Source organism: Lissotriton helveticus, chromosome 1_2 (assembly GCF_964261635.1).
Source record: "Lissotriton helveticus chromosome 1_2, aLisHel1.1, whole genome shotgun sequence".
Classification (NCBI taxonomy): domain Eukaryota; kingdom Metazoa; phylum Chordata; class Amphibia; order Caudata; family Salamandridae; genus Lissotriton; species Lissotriton helveticus.
Window position 1 is genome coordinate 160458372 of NC_136058.1, and position 25516 is coordinate 160483887.

General features: G+C 46.7%; 1 protein-coding gene across 1 annotated transcript in view; it reads left to right on the forward strand.

Moving 5' to 3' along the window:
• The first annotated feature begins 372 nt into the window (after positions 1 to 372).
• Positions 373 to 25516, forward strand: part of LRP8 (LDL receptor related protein 8) — a 1087241-nt gene continuing 1062097 nt past the window's right edge. Inside the window, exons 1-2 of the mRNA XM_078670496.1 lie at positions 373 to 556; positions 6916 to 7044. Of these exons, the coding sequence (XP_078526622.1) occupies positions 490 to 556; positions 6916 to 7044 (196 nt within the window). The 5' untranslated portion in view covers positions 373 to 489. The remainder of the gene's footprint in view (positions 557 to 6915; positions 7045 to 25516) is intronic.

Below are 25516 nucleotides of genomic sequence, written 5' to 3' on the forward strand. Positions count from 1 at the left end.
CCCTTACATTGTGTTTTTATCTTGTCACTCCAGAACAACGCATGTTCGTGAAAATCACTGCTGAAGAAGTCAGCCACAGAGTCCAAATGACTGACTGTTCACTTCAGTCACAGGCAGGATACACGGCTCAGTTACAAACTCCCATAGACTGACAGTTCTTGTCAGTCACCTCATGACACACACTGCACGCTCAGGTCACAGCCCAGATCGGCGGCTGACTGCTCAGTTACAGTCAGTCACGGACACGAGCTGCCCGGGCCAGACGCCGTCCGATAGCGGTCAGTACCAGGGCAGCCCGGTGGGGGGAGGCTGCGGCTGCTCTCGGAGCTGCTAGGGACGGATGTCCCCGCCCAGAGCGCCGCGTCACTCCCTCTCATTCACATGCACGCTGGAGGAGGAGAGACGGGCACCGGCTGCAGGAAACACTCCCCTCCGCTGAGCGCCAGTCCGCCGGGCTCCATGCACCGACCGGGGGACTGAGGAGGCACAATGTGGCGGGGACCGGGCAGGGCGATCACGGCGTGCCTGCTGCTCGTCCAGCTGCACCTGGCTCCAGGTGGGTCCCTGCGAGGGTGTGGGGTGTGTGTAGCGAGAGGAAGCGGCGCCGGCTGCACATGCAGGCAGCCCCTACTGCCTTTATCGGGCAAACCCCCGTGTTTTCACCCGTGGGATTATTAGCTCGTGCCAGGCTGGTTGTGGACATATGGCTGCAGTATATTACCCAGTTGTACATCCATCCATTGAGTGGTGTTTGTAGGGAGACCCCGGTGGTACCTCTGCCAATGACAGTTCCGGAGGACACTTCCTTGGCGAGGGCGCCTCATGCAAGAGGAAGCTGGCAGCATCAGCTGCTGCTGGGCCTAACGGGAGCTTTATTGTAAAGTTCATTGTGCGGTGTCGGTCTGGTGGTGCTTGAGGGGGTTGTTGTCGCCTCCAGCTTGGAGCGGCACTGTCCCGTTTTGTCATCGGTCACCAGACACCCAGCGATGGGGGCGTGCGTGTGTGGTCCCCTGGCGTGCTGCCATCATTAGGGATGCGCGCGTGTGCCTTGTTAGTGTTTACACGGGCGACCCCGCGGGATCGATCACTTTTTGCGCACACGGGTGTCGGCGGACCCGGGGCCGTCCCTCGCACGTCTTCCGCGCACGCTGTGCCCGGTGCAGGGTCATGTCTCCGTGCGCACCGGGCTCGCCCGGCGTGCCTTTGTTCACAGATCGGTGTGACAGCCGCTGAGCGCTGGGCTGTGCCCCCTGTATTAGCGGCTGTGGGGTGGGAGGGAGCCGCGCTGCAGGTGCACGTGAGCTTGGAGGGATATTCAGGGGGCGGTGGGGTCCATCGGTGAGGGAATACGGGGTGAGGCGTGTCCCGTGCACTAGAGGGGAGAGGTGTTACTCCATGGTGCTTTGGGCTGCAGTCCTGGGATGTGTGTGGGCTCCAAACGTGAGTATATGGTGCTCCATAAAAACGGAGGACCGCTGCTGGGAATTAAACACGCAAATGCTATGTTGTCCCTTGCCATGAGAGGCACATTTAGTCTTTTCTTGATTGTTAGCCAGTAGCTCTTTGCATTCTGGGACTTGTAGTTTTTTGCATTGTAGGTATGGGCTCGCAATATCCAGCATGCAAAAGGGGTTTTACACGTGACATGCAGTCACTTGGCATCTTTGAGAAGTCCTTCCAAGGGTCAGGGACGGCAGTAGTGGAGCAGCGTGTTCCGTAGGAACTCATTGCTACTGCAACTAGTCAGGTTAGAGGGTGCCGCGTCCAGAGGAGAGGTGAGCCCCAGCAGGGGAGTAAGAAGGGTCAGATGCGATGAAAGCGTTGGAGGGGCGTTGCAGTAGTGAGGTGGTAGAGGTCCATGGTGTGAAATAGTAGTGTAAGGGGGGATATCAAGTGAGCAGCAGGCTGCAGTAATGGAGTGGGGGGCACTCTTGGGGACATAGACAGGGAAGTGTGGGTACACTTCTTATTTCAAGGGGCAGTGTGGTCCGAGGGGGCAGTTTTCTGAAGCAGGGGAGTGACCGGGGTTAGCAGCAAGGGCATCGTGTAGAGTAGGTGGCTGGAGGGTTGAGCAGAGTTATTGTTGCAAGGAGGCCAAATCCTTCCTCTTGAGTAAATTCCTCGTCTAAACCCTGTCCCATAACCCCAACAGAGACTATTGCCTCCTTCCGTCGACCTTTTGCCCCACCAAGAAACCCGGGGCATATCTTCAGCAACTATACTGTGAACTATACTTTGTATCCTTCTTTCCCTCCCGTTGTCCTCTTCTACTGTAATGCTAGGTGTGGCGCCGCGGCCAGGGCGACTGACGCTGGAATCTGGGGACCACGGTTCGATCCCCGGCTCCGGCGGCAGGTTAGCCCAGCACCATGTGACTCTGGGCAATAGCTCGCTTAATCTTCCCGACGGCCCCCAGCGCCTAGAGACCCTTACGGGTGATTGTGCGCTATACAAATGTGGACTTTACTTTACTTTGACTGTACCTTGTGTTCCTTGCATCCCCCTTGTACCCCTGTTATTCCATGCCTTTTGTACAACTCCTTAACTATGTAAAGCGCTCTGATACCCTAACGGGTCAAGTTTGCGCTCTATAAAACACAGAAATAAATAAATAAATAACAATGAGCAGTTAGCTGCAGTAGTGAGTTTGGTCGATGGCGAGCTCTCTGTGGCCTTCATTCTTGGTGTGGGGTGATTCGCAGCTGGCTATACATATACATCCTGCCAACTCTTCACATAAGAGGTGGTCCTCTTGTAGCAAGTGGGCTGAAGCCATTGAACAAGAGACTGTCCCCAGGGGCCAGTGGGCCGCAATGGTGTAAGAAGAGGGACGCTCTACAGCACAGGTGGCCTACTGGGGCGGGTATGGGTACAGCTGGCAGTGGGCATGGAGGTGTCAGTTTTCGCCATCCGGGATGCAAGGAAGCCTCTCCAATGACCAGTGATGGGGCCCAGAAGTGGAATAATAGGGGGCCTTGTAGGATAGCTCTGCCCCACAGAAGCTGGACAGCTGTTACTTCTAGGAGCAGTGGCCTACAGGAGTGAGCTGGGAGGGGGTCAGTGGTCTGTAATAGTGCTGTAAGATGGCTGCCCACAAGTCCAGAGTCTTGCAGCAGGGCGGAATACTCTGTGGGCTGCAGTAGGGCAGGGCCCTCTGTTGGCCAGTGAAGTGTGTAGGTTGCAATGGAATATGGTCTTCTAAGTGGCCAGGGTTGCAGTAGTGCTGGGTGTGGGGGGGGAAGGGGAGGGTTGTAATCAGAGGGTATCATCAATGAGCTTGTGGCGTGTCAGTGGCGTTAAAGACAGTACTTAGGAAATTCGTGTGCTGCAGTGGTGTGGGCCCTCGAAGGGGGCAGTGGGCTGCAGGAGTCTGGGTGGAGGTCCTCTGCCAGCAGTATTATTGTTGCAGGTGTTCTTTGTGTACTGCAGCAGTGCTGTGGGGTGGTATGCCTTTAGGACCCTTTAGTACATCTAGTGACTTAAAAGAGCGATCTGCTTTGGAGAGATGAGTTCTAGCAGTGACAGGTGGGGGCTCGGTCAGCAGTAGTGATATGGTGGGTCCTTTCTGGGCAGCAGTGGTGCAATTAGTAAGTGTTAACCAGAGACCATGTTTGGGAAGGATGTGGATGTCCCCCGTGGGGCTATGAAGTTGAAGGTAAAACCCATGGGAACCACTGTTACAACATCTGGATAAGATGGGGCTCTTCATTGCGCAATAGGACCACCCTTCAGGTCATTACGGACTCTGTTCTCGTCCTGGAAACTTATGTAATAGCCAACATCATTGTGGTTGTTGTCTTGTTTTGCTTCCATTGAACTAATTAGACTAACACACTTGAAATGAATGATTAATTAATGAAAAATTCAGGGCTGGAGACAGTGCTGCACTTTTCAGCACTGTCACCAGCCATCAACTTTTCAGTGACCTGAAGTCTGCTGCTCATTGTAGGGAGCAGCTTTATTGCAGGAGTTTTGCACAAGGATGTCCCGAACAGAGTGGTGAGTTGCAGTAGCGTGTTGCGGGTCAGTCATGGAAGGAGGGTGAGAGTGGAGCTTCCGACCTCATGAGCGGGTCTCAGTTAAGGTCCTATTGGAGCAGGAGGGGATGGGAGGGCCCTTTGGAGGACTACAAGCTTCATTGGGGGATATACGGGCTTATGAGGGGCGTTGGTGAGCTGCAGCAACCCAAGGGACAGGGTCTTTTGCATTGCAGTATTAGGGTGGGAATGGACACTCCAGGCAACACTAGGCTAAGAGTGGATAAGAAGCTTAAATTTGTCCTCCTACTATAATCACATTTACACTCACGTCTCATATATCCTTACAAACCAAACATATTCATACACACTACACATCACATTCATTGATTTCTAGCTATAAAATGGCTTGCAACAAAAGAACTCATGGGGAGAATTCTTCCTTGATTTCCATGGTTGTGCCGCCAGCTGGAAAAGGATCAGGCCGACGCACGTTTCAGTGGATACATTTGATTCAATCCACCTTCATCAGTACCGCTTGCTTTCTTACATTTAATGCAGCTGAGGTTTAAAAGGGGATCAATGAGTGTGTATCTGTCTGTTTTTCTCTTTACTCAGTGTCACGCCCATATATCATTCAATGGTTTTGCATTGGTGACAAATCTGTCTTTTAGTTAGTTATTAGTGCTCCATCTTGTAGTCACTAGAACACTTTTATTTTCTTTATTATCCTTTTTGTTATATGGGTTTGACTTCACATTTGTGGAGTGGGTGATTTAGGCAGCTGTGCGGGAACCTTAGTTTTATTCCAGCTTTCTTTTTTATCGATTTATAATATCTTTATAATATCTTTTCTATGTGGCATATAGCACTATCCGGACTCCCGACTGCCTGCTAACCCGCTTGCCAGGAACTTTTATAGCTGGAAATCAATGAATGTGATGTGTCGTGTGTATGAGTATGTTTGGTATGTAATGATTGTAGGAGAGGCGAGTGTAAATGTGATTATAGTATGGGGACAAATTTAAGCTTTTGTTATTATGTATGTATTTATTGCATTATTTGTTTAAATTTGTATAGTAAACAATTATTATATTAATGTTGCTTTATTCCCGTTTTGTATTTTTGTATTGCACAAATGAAAGAAGAAGAAAATCCATGGGGTTTTTACCATTTAAAAACATATTCTCCCACAAAAAAGATGATTGAAAAACAGAATGGAAAAAAATAAACAAATAAGAATTGATGTTTTTGTTGATTATTTGCGATAATCTAAAACAAACGGATATCCCAACAGAACTTCAATCAGCCAGAGTATAGGTGGTGGTTGTGGTGGTTGTGGTTCTGGTGGTGTTTCTGGTTGTGGTAGTGGTTGTGGTGGTGGTTCCGGTGGTGGTTGTGGTTCCGGTGATGGTTCCGGTTGTGGTGGTTCCGGTGGTGGTTCTGGTTGTGGTGGTTACGGTTGTGGCGGTGGTTGTTCTGGTTGTGGTGGTGGTGGTTCCCGTGGTGGTGGTTCTGGTGGTGGTGGTTCTGGTGGTGGCGGTTCTGGTGGTGGCGGTTCTGGTGGTGGCGGTTCTGGTGGTGGCGGTTCTGGTGGTGGCGGTTCTGGTTGTGGTGGTGGAGGTTGTGGTGGTGGTTCTGGTTGTGGTGGTGGTTCTGGTTGTGATGGTTCTGGTTGTAATGGTTGTGGTGGTTCTGGTTGTGGTGGTGGTTCTGGTTCCGGTGGTGGTTCCGGTTGTGGTGGTGGTTCCGGTTGTGGTGGTGGTTCCGGTTCCGGTGGTGGTTCCGGTTGTGGTGGTAGTTCTGGTTCCGGTGGTGGTGGTTCCGGTTGTGGTGGTGGTGGTTCTGGTGGTGGTGGTAGTTCTAGTGGTTGTTGTGGTGGTTGTTCCGGTTGTGGTTGTTCTGGTGGTGGTGGTTCCGGTTGTGGTTGTTCTGGTGGTGGTGGTTCCGGTTGTGGTTGTTCTGGTGGTGGTGGTTCCGGTGGTGGTTCTGGTGGTGGTGGTTCTGGTTGTGGTGGTTCCGGTGGTGGTGGTTCTGGTGGTGGTGGTTCCGGTTGTGGTGGTTCCGGTTCTGGTGGTGGTGGTGGTTTTGGTGGCGGTGGCTCCGGTTGTGGTGGTTTCGGTGGTGGTTCCGGTTGTGGTGGTGGTGGTTCCGGTTGTGGTGGTGGTGGTTCCGGTGGTGGTTCCGGTTCCGCCACAGTCTACTATGCTGAAGTAGTGGGTAACTTGGGTCCTGTGGTGCAGTAGTAGCTTCGCTTCAGGGTTGGTCACAAGGAGACTGGTGTGCAGCAGATATAGGCAAAAGGTGTATATTTGGGCAGTTTGCCTACAATTGTAGGATAACGAGGGAAATTGGGTCCTCTGGGTTGAATCTGGGAGGCTGCATTTGTAGGACACGTCTGTCCTCTGAGGAGGACCGAGGTGCTAAAGCTGTAGGCTACCAGGGTTCCCTGGAGAGAATCCCAGGAGAGGCAGTTGTAGGATAAGGCAGACTGCTGAGGGGGATGCAGGAGTCTGCAGGATAATGAGCCCTCTGTGGAGAATCCGGGAGGGTGTATTAGTTGGATACCTCAGCATCCTCAGGAGGATCAAGAGGCTATAGGTGTAAGATACCGGGGGTGCTCTGGGGAGCATCTGAGAAGTTGCAGTTGCAGCATAAAGCTGCCCTCTGGGGAGGATCTGGAAGGCTGTATTTGTAAAAGACGTCCTCTGGGGAGGATCAGGAGGGTGTAGTTGTAGAATGAGGCATCCCTCTTGGGACGATCCAAGCAGATGTGGTTTAGGATAAGGTAGCCTTCTGAGTAGGACACAGGAGGCTGCAGTTTTAGGATAAGGCACCACTTTCCTGTTGGCTGGGCGCTGCTGTTAAAGTTGTTGGGTGTGGAGGTCCTCCCAGCTGACTGCCTGAACTAAAACCTCCACTGTCTTTGTCTTGGCAGAGATTGGGGGACAGACCACGGAATGTGAGGAGAACCAGTTCCAGTGCAAGAATGAGCGCTGCATCCCCGTACTATGGAGGTGCGATGAGGACGACGACTGTACGGACAACAGCGACGAGGAAGGATGCCGTGAGTACCCATGCGGCGCCCGGGTGTGGGTGGTCAGCTGTGGCCTGGTGCCATGCATTTCTCTCTATTTGAGCAGGGCATGACCACGCTCATCATCAGTACGGGAATATATCTCAGTAGACAAGTCCATGCCATCTGCAACTACCAGGGCACATCAAGGGACACCCCACCACCAGGTAGATGAACTCACCAATAGGAACTTTAGGCTAACACATGCTGCTTCTAAAAGTCTTTCACGTGTAGCTCCCTAGGGTCATTTGAGGACTTTGTTGAAGGGAACGCTGCGCTGCACATGGGGATTGCTGCCCTCGAAGGCACATGGTAGTCAATCTTCCTCCCAGTGACTGAGATACCACCAATGTTGAAACTCTGAGCCACACACTGACGGGGGATCTCTTTGGCCTCTCTGAGTGGGGCTCTGTACAAATGAGTCGAACACCACTAAACTCTGTCATTGGGTCATTGACGTCCATTGATTCTGGCCACTTGTGTGTTGTAATCTGCCAGTGAGACACTGTTAGTCGATGAAGAAGGGAGAAACTAGGAATCGGTGAGTTTCTTATCCCAGACTGCAGCTGTGACAGACGGTGTTACTTCTAAGTGAAACTGGCTCTCATTGAGGGGTGTGACCGAGACACTGCATCGATTATTGTTATTTTGTGTGAGTGATGGATTCTTTATTAGTGAGTAACCCGCACTAAATGTCAGTGAATAATTGACACTGTGGGTCCGTATAAGTGAATCTCAGCTTTTATCAGGAGTTCCACTGCTTCCAAAGAGTGGGCCACATCCTTGGAGTGCAAGTTTGTAGGTGTCCGTCTCGGAGAGCTATACGAAGGCAGAGTGTGCAGGGGCGAAGACAGCTCCGCAGAGGGCCAGAAACAGTGAACTGAGAGTCAGCATCCGTGTCACTGCAGTGAGGGTCAGATTAAGTCAGGGGCCCGGTGTTAGTGCGTGTAAGTGCAGTGAGCGGACTTCTGTGTGTGAGAGAGGCCGGGTCTCCTGACAGTGCCGGTAAGGGAATACGTGCGCGAGTGTCTTTGTGTGATAGTCTTTGTTACTGTTACTGAACGTGAATGAAGTAGGTTGTTAGTGAATTAGGCAGTATCTGCAGTGAATCTTCGTTGCAGTGACTGCAGCTAAATGACTGTTGAGGGGGAGACCCTCCATTAGTGTGCATTAGCCACCGTACATATCGCGGTGCTGCCAGGCCCCCCACGCCACGTTTGACACCTTCAGCCAAGCCTGACGTTTTTAGCCATCATAGCTTTGCTCTCTGAGACTTGTAGTTTGTCATCCTCCATGTCAACCATGTGTTTGCAGCTCCGTGTTGACGCGCCTCCGGCCTCCCCAGGGTGTCACACGGGCTTTGCAGTAACGTGCCCAGAAGCTGAACGCGAGAAGGGTTCTCTGACACTGAACGCAGGTCGGACGTGAACTTCCAGTTTGTCTGGCAGGCAGAAGGATAATTATATTTCACTATAATGTGTGTCAGAGTAATCTAAGAATAGACTGTTGGTGAGTGAGGCGCACCCCCGTGTGAGAGCCTGCTGAGGGGGGACGGCGGGTGCTAGTGACCGCAGCTCTGCCGGGAGGCGGCGACACAAAGGCTCCTTCACACGGCTGCCCGCAGTCACTCTAGCGGGTGGCGGCTTCCAACCCGCCCCTCCATGAGCACAGACCCTGCTCCACCCGGTACGGGAACTCTTCGAATGTTGCTTCTTCTTTTTTCTGAATGAAAACGCCGGGCCCGCCGAGGCGCGCGCCCGGCTGTGATTGGCAGCCTCTGAGTGACCGGCAGAGGGCGACGGATCCTATAGGCGGGTCGGAGGGGTGTGGCACGCGGCACATCCCGGCCGCATGATTTCCGGGTGTTGCAGATGCACGTGGGGCCAGGCATGAGAGAGAAGCAAAGCATGCCGAGTCACGGTGACTGGAGCCTGATGAGCCAGGGCCGTGCAGTGCAGGGCTGCGTGGGCAGGAATGAGGACATACAAATGATGTGCAGGGCTGTGCGACCTATAAATTCAGAAGTATTCCGTTTAGGGCAGAAGGACCATAAGTAGAAGTATTTGTGAAGTGCGCGTGAGAGACACGGGTGCACCGAGCATTTACAATCAGGACTGTGGGACACCGTGTTTCTCTTCCTGGCACAATCACAGCTGAAGTGTGGTGAGGCTCTAGAGACATGGGCAGGATAAACACAGCTGGGGCACTGCTCCCCCTCTGAAACCCTTCCAGGGGCGCCTCTGGCATATTCTTTTGTTATCACTTTGTTCAACTACGGACAGGCAAATCTCTTGTTGCTTTTGTTGTTGTAGGAGGCCAAGTAAAAAGAACAAATGTGCAACTGCCCTAGACTTGTTATTTTTGTTTGTAGCTGTTGATGAAACAACCTTGCATTTTATTTTAAGCAGAGAAGTGATCTCCGACCTTTATGTGTCTGTGGAAACATTGTAATCCAATGACCTTTCCCCACCAGCGCTGGCTAGCAATCATTAGGAAACAGTGTGAGTTATTTGGACCAGATGACAGCAAAAATATTTTCATGGACGTTCCACAATGTGTGCCCCGTGGGTGATATGAAATAACAGAGGGGAGCGTGCTGTTGTTATCAAAATCAAATATGTATCCTATTTTCTTTTTAACTTTGTATCATTATTAAGATCTGTTGAGCATAAGCATATTAACATTCTTGTCAGACGCCAGGGCTGAGCTGAGAAATGTGTGATATTTACTCTGTGAATCAATGGTTAACATCTGTTGTCCACTGAGATGGAAGAAGCCACGTCTGACCTAATGGGAAATTCGGAACTGTTTGTTGTGTTCAATGTAAGTTTGTGTTCTGTTTAGCAATGCTATGAGGTGCTCGTGGAGAAATGTGTGAAATGTTCTTTGTGGATCCATGGTGAGCTCTGTTGTTCACTAAAATGTGAGCAGTTGAGTCAGACCTGGTAGGCAATTGGAAAATGTGTGATGTTTTCAATATAAAACTGTTAAGATTTGTTGTTCACTGGAATGTGACATATTGTCACAGATTGATGGAGAACTGAGAGGTGTGATATTTACATGAGTTTTTTTTAGATCTGTAAAGCACTAAAACACGAGGATTCATATCAGACGCTGGTAGTGACCTGAGATGTTTCATGGTATGCAAAGAGCAGGTACATAGCGTGTCATATTTACACTGTGAATAACCCTATCAGATGCTGATGGAGAACTTGGAAAGGTGTAATGTTCACTTGTTGTATTTGATTGAAGTTCGTGAGCCTAACAATGTAAGCAATACTATCAGACACTGATAAAGGAGTGAGAAGTGGGATATTTATGGTATGAATGTTTTAAGATCTTTTGAGCACTAAAATGTGTACAGAACCATTAGTCACTGCTGGGGATCTCTTTGGGGTTGTCTGTTATGAGTTGTTGTTTTCATGGTCAGATATTGGATCAGAGACTCCTCTCCTGCTGATCCAGAGCAGCTCGGCTCATTGGTCATCCATAAAAAAAGTTTGTCGTGTTTGTAATGAGGCGTCATGGCACTATGCTGCTGCCTGTGAGGTCAGGATGGGGAGGCTGTAGTTCGACACCTCCTATTTTATATTATAACCTTATTGTTTTCATGTAATGAGATTGGGTGGTCAATAAGCTTGCACTACTGAGACCTTAAGGAGGCGATACCTAGCTAGCATTGACAAAGCCAATAGGTCTCCATTGTCGGAGCTTTGGCAATGATTTTTAACCTTTTTGTACAGCAGCACGATGTCGCCAGCGTTAATGAGATTTTAGAAAAAAAATGGGTTGGTGGATGAGGCAACAAGGAGGTATGGTGGGAGAGGAGAAGGATTAGGAGGAGGTTGGGGAAAGAACACATGAGACAATGGGGAAGCACACGGACAATGGGGGCAGGGCCCTCTTAACAGCATTATAGGCCCCCGGGCAAAGCACTGGGCCCTGCCTACACAAACACCCACAGGAATAAAAAAGTTTAACAGAAAATGTGTGTTAAATTCTGGTCTTCATGGGGCCCCTATGGTTGTGGGCCCTCCGGGCAGCTGCCCAGCGTGAAGACAGCACTGAATGGAGGGTGGGTGTGAGGGGGTGAGGAAGCATGCTTTCAGCGGAAGGTGGGCAGAAGGGTCTGGGGAAGCAGTCGCAACCAAGTACGGGTGGGAGGGGCTGTGGAGGCAATCAAACAATGGAGAATGGGTGAAAGGGGCTGGGGAAGCGCACAGACAACGGAGGGAGGATGAGTGGGGATGGGCCAGCAAGTGGACAATGAAGGGAGGGCTGAGGGAAAAGAAGCTGACAATGAAGGGCAGGTGGGAGAGCAAGCTGATAATGAAGGGTGGTAGATGGAGGCTGGGGCAGCAAGCTGCCAATGGAGGGCAGGCAGTAGGTGTGGGGGCAGCAAGACAGCAACTAGAGGTAAGTGGGTGTGGATGGAGAAGCACATTTTTAAATGGAGGTTGGGCGGGAGATTCTAATGAAGCAACCTGGCCATAGAGGGCTGAAGAGACAGCAAGCTAACCGTGGCCGGTGGGAGGGGCTAGGAGAGTAAGCTGTCAACATAGAGCAGAAGGGATTGGAACAGCAAGAAGATAAGAGTACAGGCCAGAGGGGTGGGGCAGAGTGCTAACAATGGAGGGTGGACATGAGAACAGACAATGGAGGGCAGGTGGGAGTGGTTAGGTAAGCTCACAGATAATGGGGCTGGGAAAAACACGGACTGTGGAGGGTGGTGGCCAAGCAAGAAATTAATGAACGGCAAGGGACGATGAATAGTGAGGAAGCAAAAATGGCATTGAGGGAGGATGGAAAAAAAAGGAACATGGATGGGTAGAAGTAGATGGTGGAGACAGCTACAAAGCTGAAGACACATGCATTCTCAGAGTAGAGCCTGAGCAGGGAGCATTGAAAGGATGCATGTAATCTGTTCATGCTCCATTGAAGGCACACACACAAAAACAGGGAAAGAAATGCCTAAGGAGGCTGACCTGTAAGAAGCAAGCAAATGAGTGACATCGAAACCAACCAATGGTAAGTAATTTGCCGTCTCTAAGCCCACTGTAATCTAACGGCATGTCTCACAACACAGGGGAGACCTAAAAAAGATGTCAAGGTGAGCAATTTCTAGATGGGTGGAATGCCTCTGTATGTCCAGGCTCCTCTTTATTGGATAAAAATGTGCTTGTGAAGTAGTTTATTTGACGAGGTGGCCATGCACAAAGTAACCTGTGGGTGTTCAGTTAAAATGTGTAATAGAATAGCAAAGATGGCAGCTTGTAAGTGTTAGATTTCAGCTGTTACATTTGGAAACAAGTGTCAGAAGGTACATTGGAGAAAATAAAACGGCTGAATGAATCTGTGACTTTGTATTGTGGGCAATTCAATGCCCCAAAAATATTATGTGAAACTTATCCCTAAACCATTTATCATTGTTCTGCTTCGTTGACATAGGAATTCACCAGTAACTAAAATTCAGCCACATAGGCAGTTACTTTTTTTTGTTTTAATTTTTTCCACATTCAAGTCGTGTAGCAGCAGAATTCAATCCTCCCCAATAATGTAAAATATATGTTTTCCCTTAAGTTTACAGATCAGATCCGGATCACTTGGTTCAGATTGACTTTCCATATTTGGGTATGCCTGTCTGCACCCACTTGTTTGTTTATTTATACAGCACACTTATGCTAACAAGGGCCCCTTTGCCCTGGCTGATCAATGCAAACACCATTGCTGACATTAATGACTGAACAGATTCACATTCCGTCTTCTACAAACTGCCTGTAGTTTAATTATGAAAAGAATTAGCATTCAGCCCTGTAAGAGAAGCTCTGAGGTGGGGTGACAGATGCTTTGTGCGAGGATGTTCTGGAGGGGTACGAAGGTAGTACTAGTAACTAGTTACAATGACCATTTAGTATGACACCCGTCTGTGACTCTAACTAGACGCTGTGGGTTTATTGCCTCAGGCTCACGAGTCATCATTGTGGACGTTGACTGTGGATATTATTTTATATATAACCAATTTCTATGAGCTAGGATGAAGCATATGCTATTTGGTAATGGGTCCGCTGGAATGCTGGTATCCTTGAGCACTAAAGACAATAAAGAGTTTGTTTTATTATTTAATTTATATTAGTCTGGGTGATTATTTGTCTGAAATCATAAGATGTGCTGAAATCACATAGGCGGTGTATGTGGGAGGGCAAGGACAATGTATTCTTGTAAAGAGCCTAATAGATCATCTTAAGGTACATGTACAGAGCATTCTATGCCCTAAAAAGTGTCTCAAGGCGCGGAGCTACAAGGATGATTGCTTGAAAGATTGAAGAAGTAGGTTTTGAGCTTGAAACTTTCTGTGTGTGGTGAGAGACAGAGGGCGTTCCACACCTGGCATCCGTAAGAACCAAGGTTCCTCTTCTACAGAGAATGCCTTGAAATGATAAACTGAGGGGAAATTGAGGTCACGGTATCTTTATAATTAGGTGGGGTGGTAAACAGAGATTTTTTGCCTGTAAATAACCAGGGGCAGCCCCTTAAAATCACTTGTGTATCAGGCCGAGAGTGTTTTTTAGCTTTGACCAGATGTTAGTAAAGTGCACTCCTGACTAAAGATGCACAATATGGTTTTGTCAATTCCCATGCCATACAGACCCCACTTTCTGAGGGATCTGAAAGTGAATGATCCAGTGTTTAGCTACCCCAACTAAAGACCATGGCACTAATCCAGCCCGGAGTTTAGGACCGTCCAGGGCAGAATTATGTAACTCATGGTGGGAGGAAGGCAGTGATGTCTTTTAAGGAAGCAATGTGGAATGCCTTTTGCACACCAAATACATCAATATTCTTTTCCCTGCTCATTCTCTTTTCCTGACATTGTAGCTCTAAGACTTTCCTCCTCCCTGCTATTTAACCCCTAATTGCACCCCCCTTAATTGGTTTAACCCCAAGACAACGTGCACTCTATGAGGTATCTCAGGGCTCACGGACGACCTCAATGCTGCTCAGCACACTTGGATTTCCGAACCTATTATGTTGAACCCTGCTTTATTGTTTCAACCCCAAGACAACGTGCACACTAAGAGGTTATCTCAGAACTCACATACTACCTCAATGCTGCTCAGCACACTTGGACTACAAAACTTATATGTAGAATACTGCTTATTGTATGGATCTTGCTCAAAAACTGTTGGGAAGCGCTCTAATACCCTCGGGTCGAGCTAGCGATATATAAAACTCCTTAAATAAATAAAATACACAACACTTTTTTGTTACACACGATCCTGACATCACGGTCCCTAATACAGGCCTTTCTTTCAAGAGTGATGTGACGTACTAGAAACTGAGGAGTAAGTCATGAGTAAGTCACAGCTTTATGAATCGTTGACCATCGGATAGGAGGCAGATCAAAGAGAGTTATCATAGTGAGTCCAGGCCTGTACTCGAGGTATATTGGAGGGGTGCCCAACGTAGCTCCAGCAGGACTGGATCTTGGTCGGCTTTCCAATACTCCTATGCTTACTGCCATGCAACCTTTCTGATAGTCATATACATTGTCTATAGATATCCTGAAAATGTGCATACAAATTTACCTCAAGAGCGTAGTGGGCCTGGGAGTATTTCACATAGTTTAATTTGGGGAAATTACATGAGATGGCAAAAATATGACACGTTATTGTGTGAAAATCTGCCCTTTGTACTATTTTTTTAGTGTGAAAAGTATCATTGTGTCCATTTGGGGAAAGGACACATTTCGTCCTACAAACTAGAAGAAAATGCGCGAACAACAGTTACTTATGTTTGGTTTGTTTGCGTTCGTTCTGTGCTTTTATTTATTTATTTATTTATTTGCTTGTTAAGCGCATGATTCAAATCCCGAAGGGATATCTCTGCGCTGTTACTTGCTTTTGGCAGATTACTGTAAGAATAAAGCTGAGGATGGGGGGTCGGGCAGACTTAAGGCAGGGTAAAGAGGTATGTCTTCAGTTTTTTCCTGAATAACTCCAGGGTCCTGGTCTGTTTCAACTCGGTGGGTAAGGAGTTCCACAGGATTGGTCCTTTATAGGACAGTGCTCGACCACCCTGTCTGGCTCTTCTTATCTTTGGGACCTGAAGCAACAGATGGTTGCTGGAGCGGAGAGTGCGTCCAGGGATGTAGGGCAAGAATATTTCTTTCAGGTAACTGGGGCTGGTACCAAACAGGCATCGATATATGATGTTGCAGACTTTAAATTTGATGCGTTGTTTTATAGGTAACCAGTGAAGTTGATGAAGAAGAGGGCGGGAAGGCGTTCTGGGGGGGGGGCATTGAGGGCCAGCCTAGCAGCCGTATTCTGTACAACCTGAAGTTTGTCTAACTGTTCTTCATTTGCTGAGAGATATAGGCCGTTGCAGTAATCCATTCTGCTTATAATGAGGGTCTGAATGAGAGTTTTCCTATGGCTTTCGGGTAGGAAAGGAAAGGCGCGTCTCAGAAGCCCCACCACATGGAGGCAGGCACCCGCCACTTGCGTGGTGTGCTCCTTAAGCAGGAGTGCCTGGTCTAATTTGACGCCGAGATTTTTTGCTGTTTGTTTGGGGTTGGGGACGGGGCCCAGCTCCAGAGGCCACCACTGCGGGGACCAGAGAAGAGTCGCCCCTCCAAACAGCATGACCTCGGTTTTTGACACGTTGCACTGAAGACATTTTTTTGACATCCAGCGTGCTACTGCCCTCATCCCATCAGCAAATGAAGACTGAATTGCCGGTGTTAGGGTCTGGAAAGGGAAGAGCAGCTGGGTGTCATCAGCGTACGATACAGGGGTAAATCCAAAAGATCTTATCAGATTAGCTAAAGGGGCCACATAAATGTTAAACAGCGTGGGGCTGAGGCACGAGCCCTGTGGCACTCCCTTTGCTAGCTCTCTTGATGGTGAGGAATGAGAGCCCAGTCTGACGCCTTGGGTTCGGTCAGAGAGGAAGCTATGCAGCCATGACAAGGCTGTACCTCCCACCCCCACATCTCTCAGTCTTTCGAGTAGAAGATCATGTGATACCGTGTCGAAGGCAGCGGACAGGTCTAACAGCACTAGAATCACTGATTCCCCCCTGTCCAGTGACATCCTGATGTTGTCGGTCACGGAGAGGAGGGCTGATTCAGTGCTATGGTTGGGCCTGAAACCAGATTGGGATGGGTCCAGGCCCCCCGCTGCCTCGATGTAGTTCGACAGGTGGGTATTTACATGCTTCTCGGTAAGTTTACTGAGATATGGTAGGAGGGATATGGGTCGCAGATTAGATAAATCTGACCAGGGTAGTGTGGTATTTTTCCTAATTGGATTTACGACTGCTTGTTTCCACTCAGACGGCACCTGCCCTTCGCTGAGGGATTTATTTAGTATAGTTTGTATGAATGGACCTAGGAAGGGGCAGAGAGGGGACATCATTTTTGCAGGTATGAGGTCGTTAGGAGAGCCAGATTTTATGTGGTTTATTAGAGGGGGGAGATCGATATCAGATATTAGAGGAAAAGTGAGTAGCGATACTGTTCTTTGTTGTGAGGCAGTCCTAGTAGGGCTAACACTGGGGGCGTGTCTGCCACTGTTAGTGAGAGTGGCACTCAGGATTTTGTCGTAAATGATGTTAATTTTACTCTCGAAGTACATGGATATCTCTTCACAGAGTGGCAATGAAAAATCGTCTGCGCTAGCGCATGCAGTCGGTTTCACAAAGGATTCAAGTATTTTATATAATTCCTTCGAGGAGTTGCCTGCCTCTGAAATCTGCTGGGCCAAACTATTCTTGCGGGCTTTTCTGATATTTTTGTAATATATAGATTGGGCATCAGAAAAGGCTTTCCTATCCACGGTGAGGTGTGACCTCCTCCACTTTTTTTCCAATCTTCTACACCCTTGCTTCTCACTTCTTAGTACTTCTGTGTACCATTTCTCCTTCTTGTGAGTTGGGAATTGTTTGTGGAGTTTGAGGGGTGCTAGCTTGTCTATTGCCTTTGTTAGGGAACCCTTGAATTTGATTAGGGTATCTTCTACTTTGTTGCCAGGGATGTGGGTATTTCCCAAACCTTCTGTAATCCTTCTATGGTGACTTTATGCCATTGACGTCGCCATATGGGGGGAAGAGTTTTATGGGGTGGCAGTTTGTTTTTTATTGGAAGATGGAACTCCAGCAGATAATGGTCTGTCCAATCTAACTGAGAGGTAACTATGCCTGACATGGTGGAGCAGTTTGAGAAAAGTAAATCTAGAAGGTGACCCCCTTCATGAGTGGGGTCCGAATTATGAAGTTGGAGTCCTAGAGTGGACATGTCTTGAAACAAGGATATGGATTCATTTAATTCCGGGTTGTCTGCATGTATATTGAAGTCGCCTAGGAGGACAAAGTCTTCCTTGGCTCTAATGTAAGGTGTCAGCGACTCCATGAGGGAAAGAGAGAACCCTGCATTAGGTCCCGGTGGGCGGTAAACAAGTGCACCTTTCTTGGCGATTTTAGTGGAGAGATTAATCCTGAAGATTATAAATTCAATAGTTGGACTACATTTTTCCTCTATAACAGTTACTTTCAGGTGCTCCTTATGTATGATGGCTAGCCCGCCTCCTGTTTTAACGGGTCGGTCCATATGTAGGAACTTATATCCTGAAGGGATGGCGATCGTAATGGCGGGGGTTGTGTGGGGTTTGAGCCATGTTTCCGTCAGGAAACACAGATCAGGCTGAGAGGTGTGGATTAGATCCCATATCTGAAGTTGATGTTTCGGCATTGACCGTACGTTTAGCAGTAAACATTGTAGTTCGTTTTTATGTTGAATGGTCTGTGGTAACTTACAATCTGGTCGAGATTGAGTGTTAGCTTGGAAGTGGCATAGTTTACAGGAGAAAGGGCTTTCTGGATATGTCCAGTTCTCATTTTTGCAGCAGAGTGGATGAGCTGGTTTAAGGGCCAATAGGTCTGCGATGGAATACCTGATGGTTCTCTGTGCGGCATGAATTGCGGACATAGCCTCTGGCTCCTGGCTCCGTTCTGGCGCGGACGGGCGCAGACGGGCAGGTCTTTGGCTTGTCTTAGGCGCCGTCTAAGGCGCCCCGCTGCGCGCAACCGCTGCGCGCTAGACCCGACGAGGGGCTAAATAGCCCTCAGAAGTGAGCAGCTAGAAAGCTGACTGCTCGACTTCCTGTGGGTGTCTGGCTCTTGCCTGCCCCGCCCTCCGCACTACGGTATTGGCTACCGAGTCGGACCGGGGCGGGCAGGCTGGATTATTGAGCACAGACAGAAAATGTGACCCTTAGCAGCTTAGGCAGAGTGCAAATAGCAATACAGGTGAATACAGTTTAAAATTATTAGTCAATTTCAACAGCTATCCGCCGCTAGTGCAAAGTGCAAGGTGCTAGGTAAGTTAAAAGATCGTTTTCTAAAATTCGTAATCAATTTTAAAATCAGTGCGTTTAAAATCCAGGGAGTAATGCAGCAATAATCTTACAGAGCATCCGCTCTAAAAAGCTTGTAGGCGTCAAGCGGGGTCAGGACAAGCTGCCACCTCGTCCCTTACCGCAATGATTCGTGCCTCCTCGCCGCCTAAATAGCCCTCAGAAGTGAGCAGCTAGAACGCTGACTGCTCGACTTCCTGTGGGTGTCTGGCTCTTGCCTGCCCCGCCCTCCGCACTACGGTATTGGCTACCGAGTCGGACCGGGGCAGGCAGGCAGGCTGGATTATTGAGCACAGACAGAAAATGTGACCCTTAGCAGCTTAGGCAGAGTGCAAATAGCAATACAGGTGAATACAGTTTAAAATTATTAGTCAATTTCAACAGCTATCCGCCGCTAGTGCAAAGTGCAAGGTGCTAGGTAAGTTAAAAGATCGTTTTCTAAAATTCGTAATCAATTTTAAAATCAGTGCGTTTAAAATCCAGGGAGTAATGCAGCAATAATCTTACAGAGCATCCGCTCTAAAAAGCTTGTAGGCGTCAAGCGGGGTCAGGACAAGCTGCCACCTCGTCCCTTTCACTGTACACTTTGTACGCAGAGGAAGTATACAAGCTGTCGTATATGGCATAATCTCAGGCATTTTGCATTACAATCCTAGTATTACATTCTGGAATTTACGCCTGCGTAATAGGAATTGTGCCCAGTTTAGCATATAGTCAATGGGGATCCTGAAAAGCCGTTCTGCTCCAGCCCTCCTTGGCGTATGCTGGACGTTCCTCTTCTACGTTATAGCAGCAGTAGTGTAAAGGGACAATTGGCTACTTTGTAACATATTTCTACAACAATGTTGCTGTTTTGTTGACTTGTGGGTGCCCCTTGTTACTATTACCCAACTCAGTTGTATCTAGTTCTTTACCCACAGAAAAATGAAAAGTGGAAGCAGTCCTACCAGGATGCAACGTAGTGACGTGTAGGCACGTCTGGAACTGTGGCATGTCACAGGTTCTAGACGACACACAAGACAGTCCGAGGGCATAGTCCTCATTTTTGAGTGAAATGTGACTCCACATTGCTTTATTAAAAGAGTATTGTTCTGATGTTTGTATTATTAACCCTTTCATCAGTGGCATGGCAAGGGTTCCATGCTGGGAAAACTCCCCCACTTGCTGATTTGGTAGCAAAAGGCAGAGCTAATTGGAGTGCAGCAGCTTCCCTGGGAATGTAAAATGCATTGATCATGTCACTGTCATTGTGAAAGCTAATGCTGTCCTCTGCAGTAGGGCACAGCAGCACTCTGATTGACAAAGGCAGAGTGCTTTAAATGGGCCGGTGCTGTCGGGTACTGAGCACCGGCACTTCTTCATTTTAAGATGCAGAGTACCCCCACTCTTCAGCAGAGGTACAATGGTTATAACTGGAGAGTACCGGTACTTCTCAGAAGCTTGTATGTGCTCTGGTTTACGGTATTAGCACTTATGTTTTTCCATTTCAAGCAAACTGCCCCTTTTGTTTGTAGGGGCAGTTATTTGCTTTGTCTTTGTGGTATTGCACTTTGCATAGTGATCAGAATTGTGGGTGAGTCTTAATGTTGATGGTTTAATTATGTTTTAGTTAGTTTGGTTTACTACAACACTGTTGCTATTAATGGGTGAATATTTCAGTCAGATTATGACCGACAGGTGTCATGTCATATTGTAACCCCTGTTTACCGTTGCAGGATGATACCTATTGATTTGTTATTATTTCATATAACAGCTATTGTTCTTTGAGAAGAAGGAATATCATACTGCAGGTGCTATATTTGTGGGCCTCTCAGCTGACAGGGCAATTACATAATAAAATCATTAACATTGACAAAGACAACCTGTCTGGTCTTGGCAAGCTAGAGTGATGGTTCATTTTTGAAGATATTTTTTATTATAGGTTTATGCCACAAAAAAGAAATGGGAATTAGAAATTGTATCACCGACTAACTTGGTGGCCATATGCTTTCAATAGAAATTTAAATTGAAAGGATCATAGAACTTTATGGATACTTATTAGTTTGCAATCCTTTTTTAGTTTTAATGCACATCACAGCAAAATAGAATTCTTATTTGTACCAAGAAAGCATGGTGTTGGCTGTCAAGTACTGTAATCAGAAGACCTAGTTTAAACACTCAATGATAACAAAGAAATAAGTAAAAAAGATGAAAAATAGAAAGGAACACATTGGAAAGTGAAGTATTAGCCTACCAGCACGGAGGCCACGGACGGAGGAGGAAGCACAACGAGGCTGGGGGTTGATTGGACCCCTAAAATACCCTTCGATCTAGAGTTGGCTCATGAGGCACTGTTCCTCACCATAATAAGCATACTACATGAGTAGCTTATCTAGAAAGGGATGTGTATTATAGTATAAAGTTTATATCCATACACATAGACCCTTTTTTCACCTTCTTGTAAATACACCCACTGTGGCGACACACTAGTGAGTGACAGGGGGATCTCTTACCCCGGTCCTGACGAAGGGGCTTGACGCCCCGAAACATGTCGACCCACACAGGAAAGTAAGCTCATAACCCCGCTTACTCTTTCCGACTTTAATTCTTTTTAACAATACCAGCCAGTGTTTATTAAACAGTCTTTTTTATCACTAGGCCAGGTATTTTTTAACATCACCTCTCCATCACTCCTGACCCCACTGACACTCACTCCTATTCACTCACATAGCACCCACAATTAATAAGGTGCTCCAGCGTAGTCGCTTGTCGCAGCACTGCCCCGCCCGGCAGCCGGGCGGGAAGACCCTGATGATGAAGCATGTCACCAAGGGCCCTTTTGGTGTGTGAGGGGTATTTTAAACAAATGTGTGTATTCCAGAGTCATCAGGATATACACTACAATAAACCCTTTGAGGTGGACCTTTTTGATTACAGTTGTATTAGCCTACCAGCCATGGCACTGAAGTGCATTTCTTTTCAGGTGGACGCCCATCTGTGATCAGACAAATGTCATCAGTCACATCGCAAGAGAGCCAATGACTGAAGTGAGCAGACTCATTTCCCCTGCTGTATGTTGTTGTGGGCGGAAGCAAATTGGGAATGATGGATGGGCAGACCAATGGATGTAGAGGTCTGACCCTAAATCCCTCTCTGTATGTATGTACAGTCTTATTTATGAATTATCTTTGATTAGAAGCTGCTGGTGGAGCAGATAAAGCTGGCTCTAGGCCAGACTTAATAAGCCGTTCTAAGGCAATTAGTAGAACAACGTTTCGCCCTAGTGCCCAATTTGCAACATATAGATTGAATTGCTAAATTTGTTTCAATTGCCATCCCTAACCATAAATTGGCACTGTGTAGGAATGATGGCATGTTTGTAGCAGCTGTGGCCCATTTGACTTGCTTTCTGTTACCCAACCATAGAGTTTCTTTGTGGTACTGAAGAGGTCCTTGTGCCCGTGGTCCAAAACTTATATATGCAACTGTACACTTCATTGGTTCTAGCCATTGTTCTTACACCAGTTGACTGTGTTTTTATTTCCTTACAAATATGTGTTCACCTGACTCTTCAGGGTATTTTTTTTTGTTTCCAGCTTTCGCGGACCTTTATTGTGAAGATATCAAAAGCGCCTTTACTTCGGCCATAACACACAAAAAGATTCTTGCTCTACGGAGCAAAATACAATTGCACAGCACTCCACGCTCCGAGCTTTTCTACCTACTTTTTTTCTTAATAGCTGTTCTTGGTGCCTGCCTGCAATAAGAAACAAGCATTGGCAAATCCAATAGGTCTCGCCTACGAGATGAGAGCCATTGGTTTTGTTAATGTTTAGCCATGTTGTACAGCACTGCAATTGCTGTGCAACATGGTTGCAAGTTAAAAAGAAAAAGCCTATTATGAGGTCAGTGTCATAGAGCTTTAAAAAAATTGTTAGTGAGAGGGTGGGGGGGCAACATGGCCAACAGAGTAGTGTAGATATAAACAGATGTATGACATTTTCTATTTAAAAAAATTCTTTCCTCTCTGATTTGAAGCCTAAACAAAGATTTTTTTAAATAAAGACTTTGCAAAATTGGCATCCTTTTTGAATCTGTGGATTTTGTAAATAAGCCAACAATGAAGTGGCAACGTATCTTTACAGAGGCCCTTCTGTTTTTTTCACTGAAACGGCAGAACAACATAGGGGAGGATGTTTTGAGTTCAGGCAAGCAACAAAAGGGGGAGGGCAAATAACAACATGGGGAAGGTGTACAGTTGGAGGCAAACAACATGGGGGAAGGCAGACGGTTAGGGACAAATAACAAGATGGGGAGGGTGGGCAATGGAGGGAAAACCGCATCATAGGGAGGGAGGGTAGGTGGGGACAAGCAACAGCAAGGAGGAGTGAGGGACAGTGGTTGATAACAAGGAACAACATGGACGAGAGAGGGGGAGTACACGAGGGAGTCCTCTGAAAGAGCCACACTCTGGCAAAGTGCTTAAACGTAAAGAAAAACGTAGCACATAAAAAAGTAATGCATCCATGCTACAGGCGAGTGACAAACACATGACTAGGAAGGAAATGCATAGTAGTTGATCAATTAAAAGCAAGCTAATAAGATTGACAATGAATCCACACTGGATTGCAATGGACAGGGTCTAAACCCACTGATAGAAATCAAAATGTCTTGAAGAGACCTTGCCTGTGCTGTCAAGGCGAGACTCAAAAGGGGAAGTGGGTCTGATTCACCCCTTACTATGAAAGGTGGGAATAACATACAGAAGTGCATCTTATTGCGTTCTGTTGTGTTATTTACGTCCATTGGTATTTTCCCATATTCATTCTGTATTTGAAGATATGTAGTATTGCTGAGAGTTATTTTCAGGTGGCATTAACACCACTGGAAGCTTCACAGGATATTGGTCAACTTTGGTTGTCCACACCCTAAATATTAGGTTGATCTGACACGATTTGAAGTCTTGAGTAGAGCGAAATAGTTGTCTGTTGTCACCCAAACTTCTTATGTTTTACCAAAAATCCCCCTTGAGCCAGTGGGCCTCTGTGCACGCAGCTCCTTGCACAGGTCCATTTCCAAATACTCCTTGATGCACGGAAGTGGATGAGCTGTGAGATGAGTGTCCTCCTACAACCAGGTGATTCCAATGCTCCTATCTGCTTTGTCTCATTTCAATTAGATTACATTTTGAGTCAGGAAAATAATTGTATCTTTTTATTTTCCTAGGTCCCAACCAGGCCTTCAGTTCAATAGGACTCACTTTATTGATGTTGAAACAGTGAAAAAGCATTTAGCTTTTCTGCTGCTTTTAAACCAGCACTTTTCCCGCATATCATGACCGAAGGTTCTCACACCTCCCAGCAAAATGATGTAGATTTCAAATATATGGCCGAAGAGAACAAAAGTCCAATATACTATTTCTTAAAGGATTACCGTTTATGTTATTTTTCATGAGTCAGTGCCTGTTACATAAATTAATGTGTGTGAGATGAAGTATGGAGAAATACACCAACATTAATTTGCATTGCATATGAATTAAGAAATTACTGTAGATGTACTGAGGTCTGATTTGTAGTTGAATGTCAATATATTGTATTAATATCCTTGGTTAAAAAGAGTCATCGGATAGCGGGTCTCCCTGATGTCTATTAACATAATATGTACTTTGCTGTTGATAAGGGTCACCAAGTGTATATGTGAGAACAGATGGGCACAGTACATGTTCTTGAGGACTTCCATTGGATCATAGGATCAGACTTGTACCTCATCTACCTCCAACTGTGGGTAGAAGGGACTCTGAGGAGACTCATGGGATGCAGCTTAGTTGCAGGACCTTTACGACTGAAGATTTATCGACAAGCAATTTTGACCAAGATTTTCATGTCTTTCAGGTACATAAAATTATTATAAATCTGATGAGAGATAGAAATAACATGTTTCAGTACTTTCAAAAGCATCTTCATGCTGGTCAAAAACTCTGTGATTAGTATTCTCTGATCACATTTTTAATACCCTTGCAACTCGTTGCCCGGATTCCGATATTGAGCATTTCCATGTTCATTTTTTGGAAATCTTTGCTTCCTAGACTACATTTTTGATATATGTATAGCTTTGTTCTTTTAATTTATTGATGTTGAAACCAAGTAATCTTGTGGTTATCTGACTCGCCAAAGGATGGTGTATCATTGATGGTGCATATGCGCCTAGCTTTTGGTATGCACAGTATTGACTGTAATGCAGACCTAAAGGATGTCCTTTGACTTCCTCATCTGAGTATGGGCACTGCTGCACTCCATCACACAAGAGAGGGTGATGTCATCCACTGAGGATCAGAGAGGACACAATAACACTACCATTAGACCTTCAGTTGCAACGGATGAGGACGCCATTAACAATAACTTTGATATAAGACCAACTCGGCAATGGAATGTTTATCCAGAACCACTCAGTGGCAACTTATTTTTCAACAGTGTAATGTTTTGTAAAATCTCAATAGCCATTAAGCATTACACAAAACGTGACTAATTAATCCAACAATTGAAATTTACATTTAAAAGAGACCTTAAAATAAATATTACGAATGGTATCTTAGTACATGCTTCAGGAAGATTTCCTTCATGCAATCGGCTAAGTCAATTATAATGCATAAGAATCTCAGCAATTTAAAAATTGAAAATACTAACACAATGTCATTTCTCCGTTAATCTCTTGAGGAAAACATTTCCGAATTCCGTTTGCGAATGGATTATTCTAATAAATTAATTAATTAAAGCATGGTTGTATTTCTGGATATCATCTGTATGCCGCTGAAGGGCACGTGTGAGGGACTATGGGGTAGAAGACGTACTTCATTGGTCCCGTTCAAAGGCTTTTCCGTCCTCTCTTTAAATGTTTGTTTCTTGATTTTTCTTCATTGGATTGAAGGCCAATAATATATTAGCTTGAAGATCAGTAGTCATCTCTAGCTGCAGTAAATGAGAATACATAACAAAGGTATCAAGAAGTGCTTAATAGAATATTATCCCAGGGATGGGTCCAGCAAACGCTTCATGCTTCAGACTCTGCTTCCG